General features: G+C 35.9%; 1 protein-coding gene across 2 annotated transcripts in view; it reads left to right on the forward strand.

The window, feature by feature from the left end:
- The window catches only part of VTA1 (vesicle trafficking 1), a 39,150-nt gene that overhangs the window by 4,599 nt on the left and 15,255 nt on the right, over nucleotides 1-19,296 (forward strand). For both annotated transcript variants that reach the window (XM_005490257.4, XM_005490258.4), the window contains exons 2-5: nucleotides 10,028-10,122; nucleotides 13,097-13,224; nucleotides 13,877-13,952; nucleotides 17,305-17,416. In XM_005490257.4, coding sequence (XP_005490314.1) covers nucleotides 10,028-10,122; nucleotides 13,097-13,224; nucleotides 13,877-13,952; nucleotides 17,305-17,416 — 411 coding nt within the window. The remainder of the gene's footprint in view (nucleotides 1-10,027; nucleotides 10,123-13,096; nucleotides 13,225-13,876; nucleotides 13,953-17,304; nucleotides 17,417-19,296) is intronic.

Raw genomic sequence — 19,296 nt, forward strand, 5'->3', positions numbered from 1 at the left:
ATTCTAAAGTCTTGAGAGAATGCCAGTGAGTTGCCAGAAAAGGACTGATGTTTCATGAACAGTTTTTGGATAATCAATGAATTCATGTGAGAAATTATGTTTCTAGTAACTTGCAAAAAGCAAAGTGTGGTGATTTTTGCTTTACAGTCTACTAAACATCAGAAAAAAATAATGTAAGATCAGTAGATATGATCTATATAAAAGAGGCATGAAAAATCTTCAGTTTTTAATTCTTGAGATGGAAAAGCATCAGAGAAATGCTTCCAGACTCTTGTATTAATAATTGTGATTTTGTGAGATCAAGCAAGAGAGAAAAGCAAGAGACAACTTTTATTCCACAACTAGTTGCCAACCTCTTGAACCAAAAGTCATTCAGCTTTTAACAGAAATGTCCATCTGTTAAATGTGACTGACTTGTCACTTTCAAGTGTAGTCAGACACCTGTTAAACAAGCTTCTCTCTGCATACAAATTATAAGAGATTTTTAGTATTACTATTACAGAAAAAGGACTGTGAAGTTCATGGCCAGACTAAGAATTTGGGAAATATAGTTACTGGGCAATTTTGCAACTGAAATACCATTATTTTTTACCAATTCTTATCCTTTACCTATCCAATTAGTCCTTCTTAATAGGAATTACTAATAATGGTCAAATATTTTAATTGAGCTTTTAAATTATTCAACTTTTTATTGTGTCTTGGTGCATTCTGAATGATTAATTTAGAAGTTGCATGTAATTAGGAAGTCTTAGTAAAATTAAAAGTAAGTGGTATTTGCTGTATTTGGAGAGATTCAGCATATGCTTAGTAACCTCATTTCTACTGGGACATTGTGGAATTCAAATGCATTAAAAAATGTGCTTGTAGAATTCTGTATCTAATATGATCAAATCCCTGAGCTTTCCAGTTTAAATATTCAGATTTAGTCCATTTGTAAAAGTACATTTTCCATATTCTCATATTGCTGGTGGCAGAGAACTGTTTTGTGGGCTACTAATGCAACAAATGTTTTAAAGTCTTTTATTAGAGCTGGCATACAGAAAAATAGATTTAATCTGTTCTTTACTCAGGGTAAGCTAGTATGTGTAAGTCAGATATTTAAGTAAATACCAGTTTCATAGTGTACTGTGAGTCTTGATTCTGCTAGGAGTAGAAGCTAAAAATTTTTCTCAATTTAAACTTTTCCCTTTGCTTTCTGTTTTTTTTTTTTCTGTTTTCAGTCTGTTTGTTTGCTCTGATTATTTCAAAGCTTTGTAACTGGGGAAGACTGTGCTTTTAAAACTGCTTTGTCTGCGGAGACAGAAAAACTAAAAAAGTGGTGGCAATAACAAAGATAATTGTATAAACTCCACAATCCTTAAAGCTGACTGTGGGTAGTGGCAAAAATTAGGGTTATATTAACTGTTGTGTAGTATTCTGGGCTTTGCTTTGATTACATAGGTAATATTTTAAAACAATCTGTTCTAACAGAGAATGAGAATGTATAGAACAAGTCCGCTTCAGAGATTGAAACCTTTTCTGAGTATTTGTGTTAAACTCCTAAACTTCACTTGTATAGTGTAAATATACTAAGCTGCATTTTTCCGTCATATAATTCAATTTTTTTTACATATATATATATATATATATATATCTTTTTTTACTCTACTTCTCTGGAAGTAGAATTAACAACTGTCTTTTCCTGCCTGAGGTATGCTGCTGCCTTTGAAGGAGGGGTGCATCAGCATCAACATTCTAATTTGCAGAATCACAAGACTGTTGGGGTTGGAGGCCTTTGTACATCACCTTGTGCAATGCCCTGCTCCGAGCATAATCACTGGGGCAGGTTGGTCAGGACTCTCTGTGGGCAGTTTTTGAGCATCCCCAGGGATGGTGTCTCTACTGTTGGGAGCAACCTGCTCCAGTGTGTGATAACCCAGACAGTAGAAGATTTTTCTTATGTTTAAATGGGATTTCTTGTATTTCATTTTGAGCCCATTGCCTCTCATACCACTGAGAAGGGTCTGGCTTTGTCTTCACTCCCCACTGATCCCCTCCTCTCGTCAGGTATTTAGACACAGTGATAAGACCCTCTTTGCTTTTCAAGAGTTACACAATGTGAGCTCTGCCTCTCCTGGTGTGACACATCCCTAGCCTTTCATCAGCCTTGCAGCCTTCCCATGTCTGGTACTGGGAGCCCAAGGCTGCAGGTGTGGCACAGCAGTGCTGAGCAGAGTGGAAAGATCACTCGTCTCAGCCTGCTGGCAGCACTTCTCCTGATTCAGCTGTGGGTGCTGGTAGCCAGTACGGTCAGGAGTGCGCTTTGGGAGCTTATCTCCTGGTCATCTAGGGTGCTTTGGTGCACCTCACGGAGTAGTTTAAACACATGACATTGGCTTCTTCCAGTTTAAACTAAACAAAATGGTGTTTCAGATTTGTGCTCTAATCACTAAAAGCTGTTTTATCCTCGTGACTTGACCACAACTAATCCAGAGTAGCTGCCTTCTACTCTTTTTGCATTCTAGAGGTCTCCATTGCTATAAAGCCTATGTTTAATGTAATTTTCTGTTTTATTTGGAATTGCTTTATTTTCTTTATTTAACTGTAGAGACCAGCTTTTAAAAATATGCGTAGTTTAAATATTGTAGGAAAGCTAAGAAGCTTATGAATTGTACATATAACTCTTACTCAAATTTTACAAGACCAAAATAAGTCCTTAAACCAGACAGAAGTGTGGTAATGTGGAATATAATTATTTCCTGAGATTCATAGTAGGTATTGCTATGTTATTTGTTTTGTCATCTAACCTTAATAGTTACCAGTCACGTTTGTCATTGGAAATTTTGTTTTGCCTATTTAGCTTGTCTATAATATTCTATTATTATTAAAATTAATTATAAGGGGACTTACTTGAGTCCTTACTTTCAGGAGTTTTAAGAGGCATTTGAGATCATTTTGACTAAATAAAATTTGTCTGGCATGTAACATACTATACTGTTAGCCACTCATTTTCTTCAGTAAGATTTAGAATATTGTAAAAGAATCTGGGAGGCAAGAGGGTCATGATGCTATCTTCTTTTGAGTTTCTTAATTATATTTTTTTTAGTCTTCATTTCCTCCACTTTTGCATTATATATATTTTTTTTTCTTACAGGTTTTCCTAAGTTAATTTTATTTGAAAATAAGTATCTGAAAGTAACTTGGTTTCTCTGGAATGTTTTAGATTTTCAGTTGATGCTGCTCGCCTAATGTCTTGTCTTTTCCAAGTTTCCTTTGGCATCATGTAATGAAGAGACAGTGCAAGACCTTCCAAGTTTGTTTGTCACTATGTTAAATCAATTTCTAAAAGTCCTTGAATGCAGACAGCTTGGACTTAGCCATGTAGAAATATATTTATTACCTGCATGCAGAAATTGCATGATTGAAATATGACACACTAATGTTAATGAGAACAAGAGCATTTTTATATGAAAATGTTTCCAGTAGTTTTGGATTTGAGTAGAATCCGATTTAATGTCTTTGTGCCCTTTGCTTCCCACATTTGTATTCCAGCTGTTGGATTCCTGTACCAAGCATTTAACAAACATTTTTTTGTCAGTGGTTTGACAAAGGGATGTAGAATATGAATGAGAAATAAATTACGGCCTGGTAAAGCTTTCATCCCTTAATCAGAATCAAAATATCACTAAAATTTATTGCAGTGTTATTTGTTACTATTTTATGTCCGTTTCTTACTATCAAATGTCAAAAGTACTTCAGTTGCTAATAATTTATTTTCTATGCTAGAGAATTAAATACACACAGGAAAAAAGAAGTATAATCTTTTGATCCTGTTAGGCCAGGAAGAAGAAAGATGGGTAGTAGGACAGAATTTAGAAGATGGAGAATAAACCTATTGTGCTTGCTGGCTGGCTGGAACTTTTGTTCTCCAGTATTTTTTACTTGGCACAAATTTAGTTTAAAATGGGAGTGAGGGGAGTTTCAGTTGTTATCCAAACATAAATCTGGAGTAACTTACTGTGTATGAGGAATGAATGTCTGGCACATACTAGAGACAAAATACTTGCTCTGAAATTGTGCTGTGTATTAGTAAAGGAAAAATAACATGGTATTACGTGACATAAATAAAGGCAGAGAAGTTTCTGTAAAGCTCACTCTATAATTCCTGCCAGCACACCCACACTTAGTATTTACTGAACAAAGATTAAGGGCAGCAAATCAAGATGTATATTTTGTAGTTGTCTTGGCAAAACATTTTTGTGAGAATGATTACTTGCCAAGTCTTTATGAATTTGAAGATAAATGTCCTGTCTGCAAACTCTGAGCAAACTCTCTTAGTTAATAATTGACAAAGCAGTTGTGTCTTTGTGTATGAAATTACAAGTGACTTTAGCTCTACTTCTGATGTTATTTAATATTTAAACATTAGTTCTCTCTAGCCTCCTTTACCTCCTTAGTACTTTAATTTCTGCACATACAGTACTACTTTGTTGGCCACAAAAAGTCTTTTTTGCTACTTAGTTTGAATAGAGAGGGGCAGAAAACAGTTGTATCTGTTATAAAACTGAGTGCATAAAACAAAGAGGAGGAATGAGTTCATTCATCTGTTTGATCCCAGATATTCCAGATCTTAATCATAAATAGTGAAGAGAAATAAAACATACAGGTCACTTAATTCCAAGATTGTCTACATTCTTCATATACATTTAGGCTTTGAAACTTTAAAATTTTTGCAGCTACATTGTATGGTTTTAGTTTTCATTTATATCAACATTTTTAGAAGCTTTGCTGTTCACAGAGGATTTTCTTTTATTAGAAGTTCCTAAACAAATGCCTCGTCTAAGTCAAGTTCTTTAGTTTTAAGAGTGTGTCACTGGTCATTAGGGACATGAACTTTAAACATTTTGTTCAATTTTAGAGAAGTTCTGAAGAGAAAACCAAAATGATTTTGATGTAAAATGGCCTTTCAAGTGTCATATTCTATAAGGTAAAACAATGCATTTGTACTACATAGCACTGTGAGGATTTCTTTTGTGGCATCTATACTGTTCAGGAGATTACTTTCCACGTAATAGAAATTGAACCACTTCCATTGAAGCAAAAGTTTTGTGACTTAGCAAACATAGTAATAATACTGTCCATTGCTTTTGCAGTGTTACAGAAATCAGAACAGCTGTATTTAATGGAATGTAAATAATTTGTTTTCTTTTGGATGTGGGGAAAGGGGCCGCTGAACTCATGTCACTGTTGACTTTCTTAGTGGAGATCCTGGAGGTGGTAAACTTTTGACCTCTCACTCATGAGTTACTTGCTACTGAGATTACTTGTCAGTGTAAATATGGAGGAGAATTCTTTGACCATTAATTGCTAGTTTAAAATTTGTCTGATTATATTAACAAAGGAAAGGTATGTTTTGCTCTTGCTGCTGAAAATTTAGTAATGAGATGCATTTGTCTGTTTGCTGCAAGTTAGGCAGGAAAACGACATTAATAGATCTACTTCACTAGATGAAAACATATTTTTCAGTTGTAAAAACATGTGTTTTTACCATAAGTAATACTTGTGTGATCAAGCACATACAAAAGATATGTAAGAGAGCACCTTAACTGGCAAAGGTAGTAGTGTCTAAGCCAGCACAGTCTTACAGATAGCCTTCCTGTAAAATACATGGGACATTTCAAAATTGGAGCAGAGAGGACAACAGAAGACACAGATGTGGAAAAACTTGCATTTGGAAATAAATTAATTTCTTTTCCTTATGAATATGATATAGTAATACTCAAAAATGGAAAAAGTATAACTAGTAGATGCTTTTTCCTGTTGTCAGCAGTAAGACGAAGGATTGCTTACTGCTTTCAGATTGACTCCCATATTGCTTTTCACACAGATAATTTCAAAACTAAAATTTTAAAACATTGAAAGGTTATTATATTTATTTCAGTATTGTCTTTCAAGATAAATACAAATTTATTTCCTCCTCTTCCTATTTAGGTTTTTTTTTCCTAGAAATCTCTAGTTAATTCAGTTTTTCAACTATTTCACCTTCTGTTTGTTTGGTAAGTTTAATGGTGGAGGTTTTCAATCCCAGAGTTTTACTTTTGACTAGAGCAGCGCTGAGTAAAGCAGTAAGTGTACCTAAACATGCTTATCAACATTCTGTGTGTCACTGATGAGATTCAAACTGGTAAAGTGTACTTTTCTTCTGTTTCTTCAGTTCATCAACTGAAACTGATATTTGTGGAGATTTTGACTGGTTGTATCTGTTTTGCATTTCCTGATGTGAAGGTTGTGTCATCTTTCATTGCAATCAGGTTTTGTCAGTGTTTTATCAATAGCATCAAGCCAAGACTACCTTCTGGCTCTGCATGCTACTAGGTAGTGATGCTCTGTCAATAGTTGTTTTCACAGACATCCTGCTCACTACTTGCTTGACCAAAAAGGAATAGCTTTTGCCTTTATCTCAATGATGGCCTCATCAGAGGCCTGTCTGTGGACAGGTTAGTCCTTCTTTCAAACATATAAATCTATGTGAAAAAGTGAGTATGCAAAAATGCCAGACTTCAAAAGCTTTTAAAGATCACAGTATACTCTCTTGTTAGGGTAACTTAAGTGTGCTTTGACCTTTTGCTAGTTCATGAGATCTTTCAGGAAATCTTAATTTCTATAGGCAGTGGTACAAATTGGTATTGGAATATGAATCTCAATATTACCAGTTAGATGGTGCCTGGGCCAGTTCTGACCCTCGCTGCTGGGCCAAAGACGGCACTGTGGTGCTTTACCCCAGAGATACCTTGGCTGCTGGAGATTGCAGCAGGGCACTGAACAAGTCCAGGCTTGTCAGGAACTCCATTTACCTCAGGAGAGAGAGCTTCTGGCGATGGTGAAGAGAAAAGGAGAGGATTCTGCTGGAGGGTTGCCAGATGTTTATTCCATGGTTACAGAGGTCTGAACTGGGGCAACTGCTCCACCAGAAATCAGCCGCATGGTCTCATTAACCTTTTAAGCTCCGGGACAGGGGAAGGGGAGGGGACAGGTGAGCTACCAACCAGGTGAAAGGGGCAGGGTCTCAAGGAACTAGGGACACCTATCCAATGTCCCCCAGGCCTGAGGGACCAACCACACGACGCCTTGCTGGAATGTTAAACCTGATTGACAGGGCACACTCAGCAAGGGGCGAGGGGGAAGGGAGAAGGGAATATTGGCACACCTGAGGAAGGGACCCGGAAGCTAAAAACACACCACAACAAATTGGGACTTGATGGCTGCATGTGGTAACTTTCTACTGTGGTCAGTTGTGTGGCACAGAAGTGTAATTGCTGTGACAGGTGAACACATTTAATCTTATCTCAGGTGACATCAATAGTCTGTCTCTAGGATGTCTCTGTTCCTGTCATCTTAGAGCTGCTGCTGCAGGAGCGCCTTCACTCTTTCTTGACAGTCTGTGCTTTGGATAATAGTACTTTGATTTTTAACAACCTAGGAACCTTGGGTACCTTGGTCCTACAATCTTGTTAGGAGGAAGGTGTTGGTGGGGAAGATTGCTTGGTGTCACCCACAGTGTAAACTTATATAGGGACAAGAAAAACGTTTTTCTTTTTTCTGTAATTATTGTTCTCTGACATGTTATTTTAGTGTGTTCAAGAGTTGTTCTGCATTTGTTCATTGGAGTGCCTGAAGGAATCTTAAAGTCCTTCTCAGCTGTTGAAATCCTAAGAGGGGAGAAGGCTGGTTTTTCAGGACTTTATACAGAGCATACAGATGTCTCAGTCAAGTAAAAACAACTCTTGGGATATTAGTGAAGGAAAAATTATCTGGCTTTCACAATTTAAATGGATGTATTTGGAAGAAGAGTGGAAAAACCTACATACAGGTAACACAAGAGTAACAGTTACAATGTGGAAGATCTTTTAATTTTTAAACTGATCAAGGCTAAAGACATTTTCAAGATCCATTTATATGGAAACAGAGTTCTTTTTATGTAAATAAATTATGGATGAGATCTGAAGATGCATACTTCAGCAAGTAAGGTAAATCTATATCCTGTAATGAACAAATGTATTTTGAATTTGTCACTCTAATGCGTATCAGTCTAAAATTAATTTATTTGCCTCTGAAAATGTCTGATCTTGGCATTCATCAAAAAGAAATAACTGATCTAGATGGTTCATAGGTTTAGCAACCTTACATTAATTCTTAAGTTTTATATTGTTAAATTATACCATGAAATGGGTTCAGAGGAGCTTACAATTGAGTATGTACTTAAAAATCAATTTAATTGAAGACTGCAAATTAGCTCCTTGTCATGTGATGATGGTATTTTAATTGATGACTGCTTTTAATATTAATTTTAGTGCCTTAGATGCAATTCTTTCTCTCTGTATGTTTTACTGTCTTTGAAATCTAATTTCAACCTTACATGTGCTAGTTTTGTAATGTTTAACATTAGCACATCAGCATCCTGAAAATAAATTAGGTGGGCTTAAGAGTACCCTTATCGGTAATTAGCTTAATAGTAATGTTGCCACTTGATGAAACCCACATAGAAATTCTTCCATTTGTTATGTTCAAGTATTGCAGTTCTTAAGTTTTCAGTAATTTCTTTAGTTTTCTTCAAGATTTTCGCTTGGTTTTTCTTTACTGAAAATTTGAATACAAAGATGGTAGATCCTTCTATACATTGTAATGTAAAAGCAGAAAGGCACTGGAGAGCACAAGTATTTTATTATTCAGGGAGAGTGTCTTTAAATGAATAGGCAACCCAACAGCTTTATCATTGAAAAATAAATGAGCTTTGCAGTCCCAAATAAGGAATATATGCTTAGTCTGGTTTGAACACTCAGTTGTATATAAAATAGGAAATACTACTTTAAAAATCTAAGAAAACTTAGTTAAATTATGGCACTCACCATCAGAATCTAAGTTTTGTAGAAAGAGATTGAATTTTATTAGATAAATTGCTAATAGATGGAAAAGGCAGACAAGCTTGTGAGTATAAAATGTTTTCTTCTGCAGCAAACATCAGGATAAATGCTATGTGATAGCAGTTGTGTTATATTCATGTTTACTGACGTAATTTGAAGGGAAGAGATTCTCTCTACTGTATGAAGAGGTGCTTGGGAGGAGTAAGATGCTAAAGCTGTGAGGCAAGTTAGGATTGCTTGCAAGAGGGACATGGGGTATTCCATAATAACTACCTCATGACAATATTTGGCGGAGTTACAGCTTTTGATTCTTAAACTCTGCATTTGAAAGTGTTTTGTAGGACTCCCTTGAGAGTCAGAAGTGAGAGAGAAATATTTTTTTTTGTGGGAAATGTTCTGCATTTGATTACTGAATGTTTCTGGCTATTTTCCCTTCTCCGTGTGTGTTAATTATAGCAAATAATGCTTACTCGTGTTAGCTCACAGTTTTATGAAGCCTATAAAGTTCTGCCATGTGCAAATCTAAAACTCACAGTTTTTTGGTAGTAAAAAGATAATTATTAATCAGAAGATATTAATCATTCATGTTCAAGATCTTACTAAAAACTGTCAACTCTGCTTGGAGGAAAAGTTTGATAAAGTCTGTCTTGCCTGATGTAAAGATCAGGTTTGTGTAATGTATGCATATACATGGAGTTAGTAGGTGCTTAGTACCATTTGCTCAAGGCTTTTAAGGATAACTGACTCCTGCTACATGAAATTCCATTTATATCCATACACTCTCTCAAATCACTTCAAAGTTCTTATTTGGGTGAGTTGCAAGTGAGGTTGTGGTAGTTTATAAAAGCACTTGATATTGCATAACAGTGGTACAAACATCAGTTTAAAATGAGTAGGAATATTCATTGAGGGAAAATAAAGTGTAAATCTCCCCAAACTATTCGTAGTATCTCTGCAAGGCCGAACCTTACATTTTGCTGTCAGTGCTCACTCCTACTGGAGTCAGTATATGGTTAAATGATGAGCTTGACTTTCATGTATGTTGGGGGCCATTGCTTTGTTTGCTTAAGAGTTCTGCTTCAGATAATGACTTGCAGCTTTCTTTGTGTGTTTTGTATCATTTCAAGGTCGTTTGTATGCAATGCAGACAGGGATGAAGATTGACAGTAAAACGCCAGAATGCCGTAAATTTTTATCCAAACTTATGGATCAGTTGGAAGCTGTAAGTAGAATTTCTTGCTTTCCTCAAAAATTATGATAATATTAATTAATTTTTATTTAAATTTCTGGAAATACAGTTTTTTCTCTGCAGCTGTTCTGCATGCAAGCATACTGCATGAACTTCAGTTGTGTGTAATAAATTGCAGAAGGATTGGAAGGAGATAAAGCTCTATGTGCGCATGCATGCACAAATGTAATTGAAATTTTGCCATAAGATTTTGTGTAGACAGCATAAATTAAAATGATTTATTTATATATATTCTCATGACAAATCTTACTTCATTAGGAAGGTAATGCAGGTGTTCTAGAAGACTTTTTAAAATTCATTTACCTTTGATTCCTTGAAGTCTGTACAGTTATTTTCACTGCTGTAGGGCTTTATAGCCTAGTCCTGGGATGCTTTTGAAATCTCTAACCTAAACTATTGTATCCAGGGAGTTTTTAAAAATACTATTTAAAAGATAAAGATACTTCTGATTGTATCCTATGTTAGAGATTGGAGATTTTTTTTTTTTTTTAAATCTTGTAAACACAAGTCTATTCTGTGTGGGTAAGGGATAGCCATGCCAGGCTCTTCTAAGTGGACCTGATACTAATTGAAAGCCTTAAGTAGAAGAGAGTTTAAGAAAGGTAAAGTTGTGGTACAGATGGTCAGTTTAAGTTCCAGGAGTTGTTTATGTTCATACCCTGTAGTTTTCAGTGTTCTCAAAGGAAGAAGTTTGTTCATTCTGAGGTCTAAGTGTTCATTTGGAAGCAAAAAGTAGTGTTGAAAAATGAATCAGCAGTTCTTTTTTTGTTCAGTACTGGTGATTCCATCCAAAGACTAGCAGTGCCTGAAGAGATTGTGTGGAACTAGTATAACAGCCTTCACTTATGAAAGATGGATTGCTTGCCCACAGAAGTATTCAAGGCCAGGTTGGATAGGTCCTGAGCAACCTCTTCTAGTGAGTGGCATCCCTGCTCACAGCAGGGGAGTTGGAACTAGATGATCCTTCAGGTCCTTTCCAATCCAAACCATTCTGTGATTTTTCAGAAAAAATGAAAACATGAGCCATTTGTCTTTTTTTTCATAACTTGTACTTTTTGCTTTTTTATCACTGATTTTTGGCAATGGAAAATTCAGTGTACAGTGATTTCTTGGTGTGTTATTTAATCAGATTTTGGCATCTTTAATAGGACTGGGGTTTGTGTTCAAAGGGAAAAAGAGATAGCAGAAGTGAGATTAACACTCAAAAGGATTTTGCTGTTCATTTCCTGGGTTACTTGTGGTACTGCAGCAGTTTATCTGCAGCATTCAGTTACCCCTTCTGTTTCAAAATTGAAAAGAGTAAAAAAGCATCAAAAATCTATAGTTTTGGTTACTGGTAAGATTATCTGGATGACAACTTATGCAAATGTATTGAATATTCTTCTATGTATCCAGGTGGGTGAAGGATGGAGAGAGCACTCCTGGTCAAGTCTAATAGAGTAGTTTTGGGGCTAGGAAATTGGGGTTTATGGAAAAGTTTATGGAAAAGCTCCTGCTGTAATTTAGGAACTGCTGTTTTGAGTCTGCCCATAACCACCAGGGGGCGTAGAGGGGTGCGGTTTAATTTTTTTGAAGATTAAGCCTAAATGCATTGAGTTTTAGGTTAAAATTTTGTATCTATGTTTAAAACACCAGTACTGCTATATTGAATGGTAAATTGTGTGAAGCATAATTTCAACAGTAAACAGCTTGGTTAATTTTAATACTTTTAGAAGTGTATGTAAGTGTCAGTTGTGTGTTTGAAGTAATTGAGCATCAGATCAAGTGTAGTAATCAGTTCTTTTCTGAGGGCGAGGTATACAGATAGGTTAGGGAAATATATGTGTATACAAACAGTTTTCTTCTGAGTTAGCGTCAGTGTCTTGAATGTTTCATTTGAACACACGAATTCTGGTACTTTCACAAGAAAATTACACTTTGTAAAGCAAATACTTTTTGAAAACTACATAGAGTAGTAAGATTAAAGCCTTTAAATTAAAATTCTATTTGGAAAGCTTATATTTAACTACTGAAATGAAGTAACATTTCTGGCAATATTCTATGTCTTAGAAAGTTGGCAGCAATCTAAAAAATATGGAAATACTGCCTGCATGATTAAAATTTTCTTCGCACGCACAGTGAAAAATAACTTCCATTCAGAGATTGTTTTTAAATCTTTTGGCAAAATAAAGGCTGCAGGTTAGTATCATGCAGTGTTCCTGTTTTTGTTCTCTAAGGATAACCTGAGATTTCCTTATGTGCAAACAGTAAGCCTATTCAGAAGCTGTAAATCCACCTGTTGTAACTGTTAGAGGGTTGTTTGCTTTACTGATTTTTATTAGGAAACCTGAGGATTCTGGTACTCTAACATCTTTGAAAAGAGTTCTTTCAATTGAAATACGGTGCTTACACTGAAAATTCCAGTAAATCCATAGGTCACCAGGCAGGTCAAGGTAGGGCTCAGACACTTTGAAAGATGTAATGAACTGCAGTGAAATAACCTCACAAGAGGAGAGATACGTGATGACTGATCTACAGCACCTTTATAAAGCATGCATTACTTTACCAGTTGAACTGTGTTTAATCTTGACACAAGCTTCAGTGCTGGGTTTTTAAGATGCTGAGGGGAAAAATATCTGTTGCTGTTCCTTCACAGCATTGTAGCTGTGTTTATTTTTAACCTTGGTGGAAAAGATGTTGAGGTGTTGATGGTTTTTCTAAGCATTTTGTGACCGAAGATTCAGAGCTACTTATTCATAATATTTCTCTCTCCCCAAGCGTGTGCGTTCTCTTTCACACGCTGCTTTTAGCATTTGTTATGTTAGAAGCTGCAGATTTGTAAAACAAAGTGTAAGTTGTTTCTTTTTAAATTATACTTGACTTTGTGTAAATCGCCAGGTTCTTTTTGTGTTTGCAGAATTGTTATGGTCTAATAAAGTAATTAATGTATTTTTCCAACATTTTTCAGATGAAAAAGCAATTTGGTGATAATGAAGCAATTACTCAGGAAATTGTTGGCTCTGCTCATGTGGAGAATTATGCCTTGAAAATGTTTTTGTATGCAGACAATGAAGACAGAGCTGGGCAATTTCATAAGTAGGTGAAAATCTTTTTTTGTCTTATCTGAAGATACTGGTCAGGGAATGTCAATATCCAAACTCTTTAATTTGAGTGGAAGCAAGAATTGAGATTTAGTACATTCTTTTCTCTTCTGGAAAACTCACTTTGTTACTACTTATAGGTCTCTAGCATCACACATTAACTGGTATTCTCCTCCTTAAGCTCCTTTAGGAGTTGCTTACCTACTGGCATGCCTTCCAAAACCACAGGCTAATATTGTGCTTTATTTTATCAAGCATGTTATAGTTTCTATTGACCAGTGATAGTAGAATAGTTGTGATGATCCATTATGTGTTTTGGTTTACAGCAATTACTACGGCATGTTCATGTATTTTTCTAAAATAATACAGGATTTCTGGTGTCCTACAAATTCCAAGCTAGAAACTAAGTTCAGAACATGTAACCAGTTTTAAAAAAATGCTGAATATTTTCTGCATAGTAGTTAGGAGACTAATCAGTATTGGTAGATTTAAATGCTGTGAAGCAGCTTCTGTAACATCAGATTAAAAGAGAAAAAAAAACAATGTTTGGCTTGAAATAAGCCAGTATGATCTAAGATAACAACGTGTAAAATGTGATTCTGAGAGAGTGACATTGCCAAGTTAGCAAAATGCTTTCTTTTTTGCAGAAACATGATAAAGTCCTTTTATACTGCAAGTCTCCTGATAGATGTTCTAACAGTATTTGGGGAGCTCTCTGAAGAGGTAAGTGTCAGGCGTATGAGTGTATTATCTGATTGCTTTTCCAAGCACAGACTTTGCTTTTATATGTCGTGAATATGAATTTCAAAGAACAGTGCAGCCAAATACTTGTTAGAAAGCCATAAAGAATCATGCAAAGTATTTCAAATAAATTGTAGATTTACATAGAAATACTAGACATCTGTTAGAAGATGCTTCATGACAAGTATCAATTAGAAATTCAAAGTCTGATTTTTACATTGAGCAAGTGGGAATGCTTATGGGGGAAAAATGGTGCAAGGCTCCTAGCTTTGTCCACCTTCACTTTTTTCCATGTCCTGCTTGAAATTCACAGGCTTTGCATCCTGCATATAAATCCCCAATCTGGTAAGTGTGCCTAAAGTGCAGTTGTACTTGCTCAGTTTAAAATGCAGTTGTTGTGGCTACTTGCGTTTGTAAATATTGGAAAGAAGTTAAAGCATTGTCTTAATAGTGGTGCACCTCTGGAATACTGTAGGATGTAAGTATAGATACTAAAGAAAGGTCTTACCCAAGAGAAGTGTTTGGTGAAGGGTTTTGCAAGATTTTCCATCTTCCATAGCCTGAGACCAATCCAAAATTTTCATCTTATTGAAAGGCACAAATAAGTTTGTTTTTTTGATGTGTTCTCTTAAAACTGTCTGCTCTGCACCCTGACATCCTTTACTAGATCCAGTAATAACATTTCCTAGAGCCAGAGAGTGAATGCATATTTCCACATTGAATTGGACTGAAAAAAAGCATCTTAGTCTGTAGGAATCCAGTGCACAGGACAGTGCACTGATCAGTTGACTCCTCAGAGTACCTGAAGCAATCCTGCTTTGAAGATGGAAGAAATTGTTACAAATGTCAGTGCAGAATGCTAGCAGTGGTACATTTTCTGTTGTGTCTTGGAGTTTTTTGTTGTTGTTGCTGAAAGGACAGAAATGCTTTGTAATTGGAAAGAAGCAGAATTCTCTCATTTTGTTTAATTGGTAAATACCGATGGTAAAAGAGAGTGTACAAGAAATATAGAAAATATTTGCTCCTCTGTATAGTATCATTACATTTCAACAGTTTATTTATCCATTCTCATGTAATGGGATGATGGGAGAAGTATGGCTTGACTGTCTTAGACTATTGCAGAAGTTTTTTTCAGCCTAAGTTAAATTCAGCCTGACACCTGCTTATAGAGCATGACATGTATATTCAGACCGCTGGCCTATCTTTTCAATGGATAGCTGAAATTGCCTTCATATGTGGACTATCAACTATTAAAAGGCTTTTAAAGTAATAGCATAAGGCACAGAAAGCAGATATTCAACACCTAGAATCAGAAAATGGGTGTTGAGCATAATATGTATGTTTTTAAATGGAAAGTGATTGATTATTGGGTAATATGAATGGATTGTGTCACAGATGAAGAGTGGTTGTTCTGTATCTCCATGTTAGAACTAGGCAGAAGGATTTTCTGGAAGGCTTGGTTTTACAAGACACAGCTTAGATAAGAGCGGTAGGAAGCTCTGCAATAGCAGCATTCTTTTCAGTTACCTCAGGAGTAGCATTCATTCAATAGGGCAGGCTTCTGGAAGGGGACAGCCGTGCATGTTAAAAACAGACCAAACCAACAGCATTTCACTTCTCAGTTCTGGAACAATAAGCTTTATAGTCGGGATGCAGGACAGACATCAAACACTTTGTTCCATTCTCCTCTCTCCATCCATCATCTTGGTGCCAGGGTTGGGGGTGCTTGGGCTGTCCTTCAGTATGCTCTCCCAAGGGCACCACCAGGGCCTCAGCTGTGCCCCGAGGTGGCTTCACTGGGGCTTTTTATCCAGCGTGGGGCAGCCCTGGCCTGTCCTCACAGACACCCCGCCTGCCGTGCTGAGTTGCCAGCGCCTGGGATGGACACCCGGTACAGCTGCATCTTCACACTTTGTCAATAAATAATCACCATATTAGAACAGGGGGGAGATGTACAAGCTCTTACATATTGCATAATAATCTTTCCTAAAAGTAGCGTACTCTGGGTATGTGTTTTCTGCATTTTGTGGCTTCTAGAGTGTTTGTTAAAAATGAAGGAATTTAATCTGTAACACTGACTGACCAGAAATTATTATTAAAACAAAATTTAACAGAAAGCCATGTTTTCCAATTCCAATTTACCTTTTTGAGGTAGCCTGAATGCATTTTAATAAATATGTCATCAGAATAGGCCTTTTTGCTGGAGAACATCTTGTTTTCAAAAATGAAGACCAGATCTTTCTCTTGGATTGTGTGAGCACGCTGGATGATACAATGTATTAAATATGAGCAAGGGAGCTTGCTGGAGGTACCTTTTGTATTGTGTCTCTCTACCCTGTTTTAGATGACAGTGCAGTAGGCTTTGTGAAGTACAGTATTGAATTTCAGTTTATTGATTTCTTAGAAACTTTGGATTTAATTTTCAAATTAATTTTTAATTTTTTTAAATAAAATTTAATTTTTAAATTTTTGGGGTTGGTGTGAACTGTGGTTTCCCAGCCTGCATTGTTCATTTGGGCAAATTATTCCACTCATCCTTTCACATTTCTAATGTTTATATTCAGCTTTGATCCTTGATTTATGTTACCTCATAACTGTCAGAACTGGTTGTTTCCCATGCAACTGTTGGCAAAACAGTTGATTTGCATAATCAGTTTAATATTTCTTGCATCAATTGACAGCTCTTCCTGGATTAAACACTATTACAACTGCCCAGGAGATACAAAGTGGCCAACCTTCCTTTCATGTTTTGACATGCTTAAAGTTGTACTTAGGAACAGTGAAGTATATTTTAAAAAACAAAATGGAAAATCTTAATGTCAGAGAATATTGCAAACAAATCACATTAATCTGCAGTTACATCAGCCTTTTTGTGTTCATGCTTTTACATTAAATTTTAAATTTTTAAATAATATAATTAGAAGAAAGTCCATATTTCTGATACTCAGTGGTAGCATTTAAAGTTTCAAGTATTTAAATCTAAAGTAAATAATCATCAAAGTTTATGGAGATAGGAAGCTTTCTTCATTATTTCATGCTAGTAATTACTACACAGTGCTATGTCTTTCATACTAGTTTTTCTTGGTATTATTTATTTCCTTTTCCTGATATGCTGTGCTAATTGAAGTTCTCCACATTTTCCTTTCATGCTGAGATCTTGTTAGAGCTGTTATTTTAATTATTTTTGTAATTCACCTATTAATTTTACACGTTTATCTTTAAAAGGGTATCAAATGACAGCAGAGAAAGTGGAAAAGATGTTTGTATTTCTGTTTTGAATGCATTAATTTGCAGAAGTGAGTGGTTAAAATGGCTGGCCTTTTCCCTCCCCCAGAACGCCCAGCACAGGAAGTACGCCAGGTGGAAGGCAGCCTACATTCATAACTGCTTAAAGAATGGAGAGACTCCTCAGCCTGGCCCCATTGGAATGGAGGGAGAGAGTTTTGGTACGTGTTTCCCTTTTCTTTTTAAGAGAGAGGAAAGCTGTGCTCAGGTGAAGTGGTGGTATGCACAGTTCTTCAGGGAGCACCCCTCAGGAAGCACAGCTTCCCAGCTTGATGTTCCATTCACAGTGAGCTGCCTTCTTTTCAGCTTCTCCTGCTGTTATTTTTATTGGACCTTACTGTGTGATTGACTTATTTAATAAAATATTCTTTTCCTTGTTGTGGAGATTATTATTTTGAATACAGCTACTCTCTAAGAAGGTATTGTCAGCTTCGGGCCAGAACCATACATTTCTTTAACATTAACCACAGTTCCTCTTTTAAATCTGTTCTGTAAAGTTGTGATCCCTTTGCCAGTTTATCCCCTCTCAGAAGTTAAGTAGAAGTTAAAAGTGGACTGATGGCAAGTGAATTCAACTTCAAAGCAAAGACCAGCTTGTGAGACAACTCCTTCCTCCCTGTATAATAATGTCAGTTTCAAAACAGGTTTATGGTCTACTCTTACTGACTTGGATTTCTGCCTCTTTCTCACTCATCCTCCTTTTCCTTGCTTCCCCTGGCTACCTGAGCTCCCTGTACAGGATTCCTTGAGGTTCCCACTTTATCTAACAGTTAAGAAGATGATTTCCAAGGACATCCACTTAACCAAACTGAATGTGTGTCAGAACAAGTTGTTTTGCTTTAGATAGTGATCAGTTTCTTTACTTTTCTCCTCAATGCAGATTGAATACAAATCTCAGAGGGTGATCTTTTATGAGATAAGATGAATTGGAATGGATATTTTCACTATGCAAATTAAAACAGACTAATTCTGCACAATGACAACCTCTGTATATCATTCTTCACATATCTAGTGGAGCAACTGAGACCATCAAATAGTTTGTAATTTTCTTCTGAGCTAGCACGTGAGACTTTATGGCTTGTCAATTAAGTTGATGCTAATTTGTCTCTTAAGCTTAGATTTAGTAATACAAATTTTTCCAAATTAAATGAGTCAATAAACAAATCTACAGTGTCAAAGGGAAAGATCTACCTTGTAGAGTATCTATCTGACCTGTAGAGCCACCTTATAGGGGTGGCTACATAAAGTTTTCTGATTGTGTATATAAATATAGATGACCAGTGTACTTATACTTGTGCACACATATGAAATATAAATTAATATAAAGTAATAAGTTATTTTTTTAATAAGTTATGAGTAAGCTTGTAATTTTCTACTTAGTACTTTGTTTTAAACATGTCAAAACATTAGAAAACTAGTTTCTTCTCTGGTTCTCAATCTTTTCATCATATAATCTCACATTTTGATGCATCTCCACATTGTCATTTATATGTCCCAGACAGGGTTGCATTAAAAAAAAAAAAAAAGGATATGATCATGATTATTTTTTTTAAGGAGAATGTGTACCAAACATCTATTTCAGTTTGTTATTATCTTTATAATGTCTAAGAGCTGGGGTGCCAAATATAATTTATTTGCAATTTCCTGGATAAAATACTATTTATATATTAGTGCTCCAGGAACACTGCAACATAAGTAAACTCAAATATTTGTGAACAAATACCGAGTATGATCATTTTATATCCAAGCTACTTGTTTGTTCTGGTTACTATGTTTTCCTAACCTAAAGGCACCCTACAGACTTAAACACTGGCATGGGTATCTTACCCACTGAAATGTGCTCCAGTGTAGGCACAGCTGTATTTGAAGTGAAGCATTAGCAAACTCATTTCTTCTTCAACATACAATCTTTTCCAAGGCAGTTTCCTTAGCTGTCCATGCATCTGTAGCCAGAGATACTTATGATGCAACTTCAACTGCAAACATCACTTCATCTTTGTCAAATTACAGCAGAGTAGTGACTTACTGGAGAATACAACAT

Source organism: Zonotrichia albicollis, chromosome 3 (genome assembly GCF_047830755.1).
Source record: "Zonotrichia albicollis isolate bZonAlb1 chromosome 3, bZonAlb1.hap1, whole genome shotgun sequence".
NCBI classification, from domain to species: Eukaryota; Metazoa; Chordata; class Aves; order Passeriformes; family Passerellidae; genus Zonotrichia; species Zonotrichia albicollis.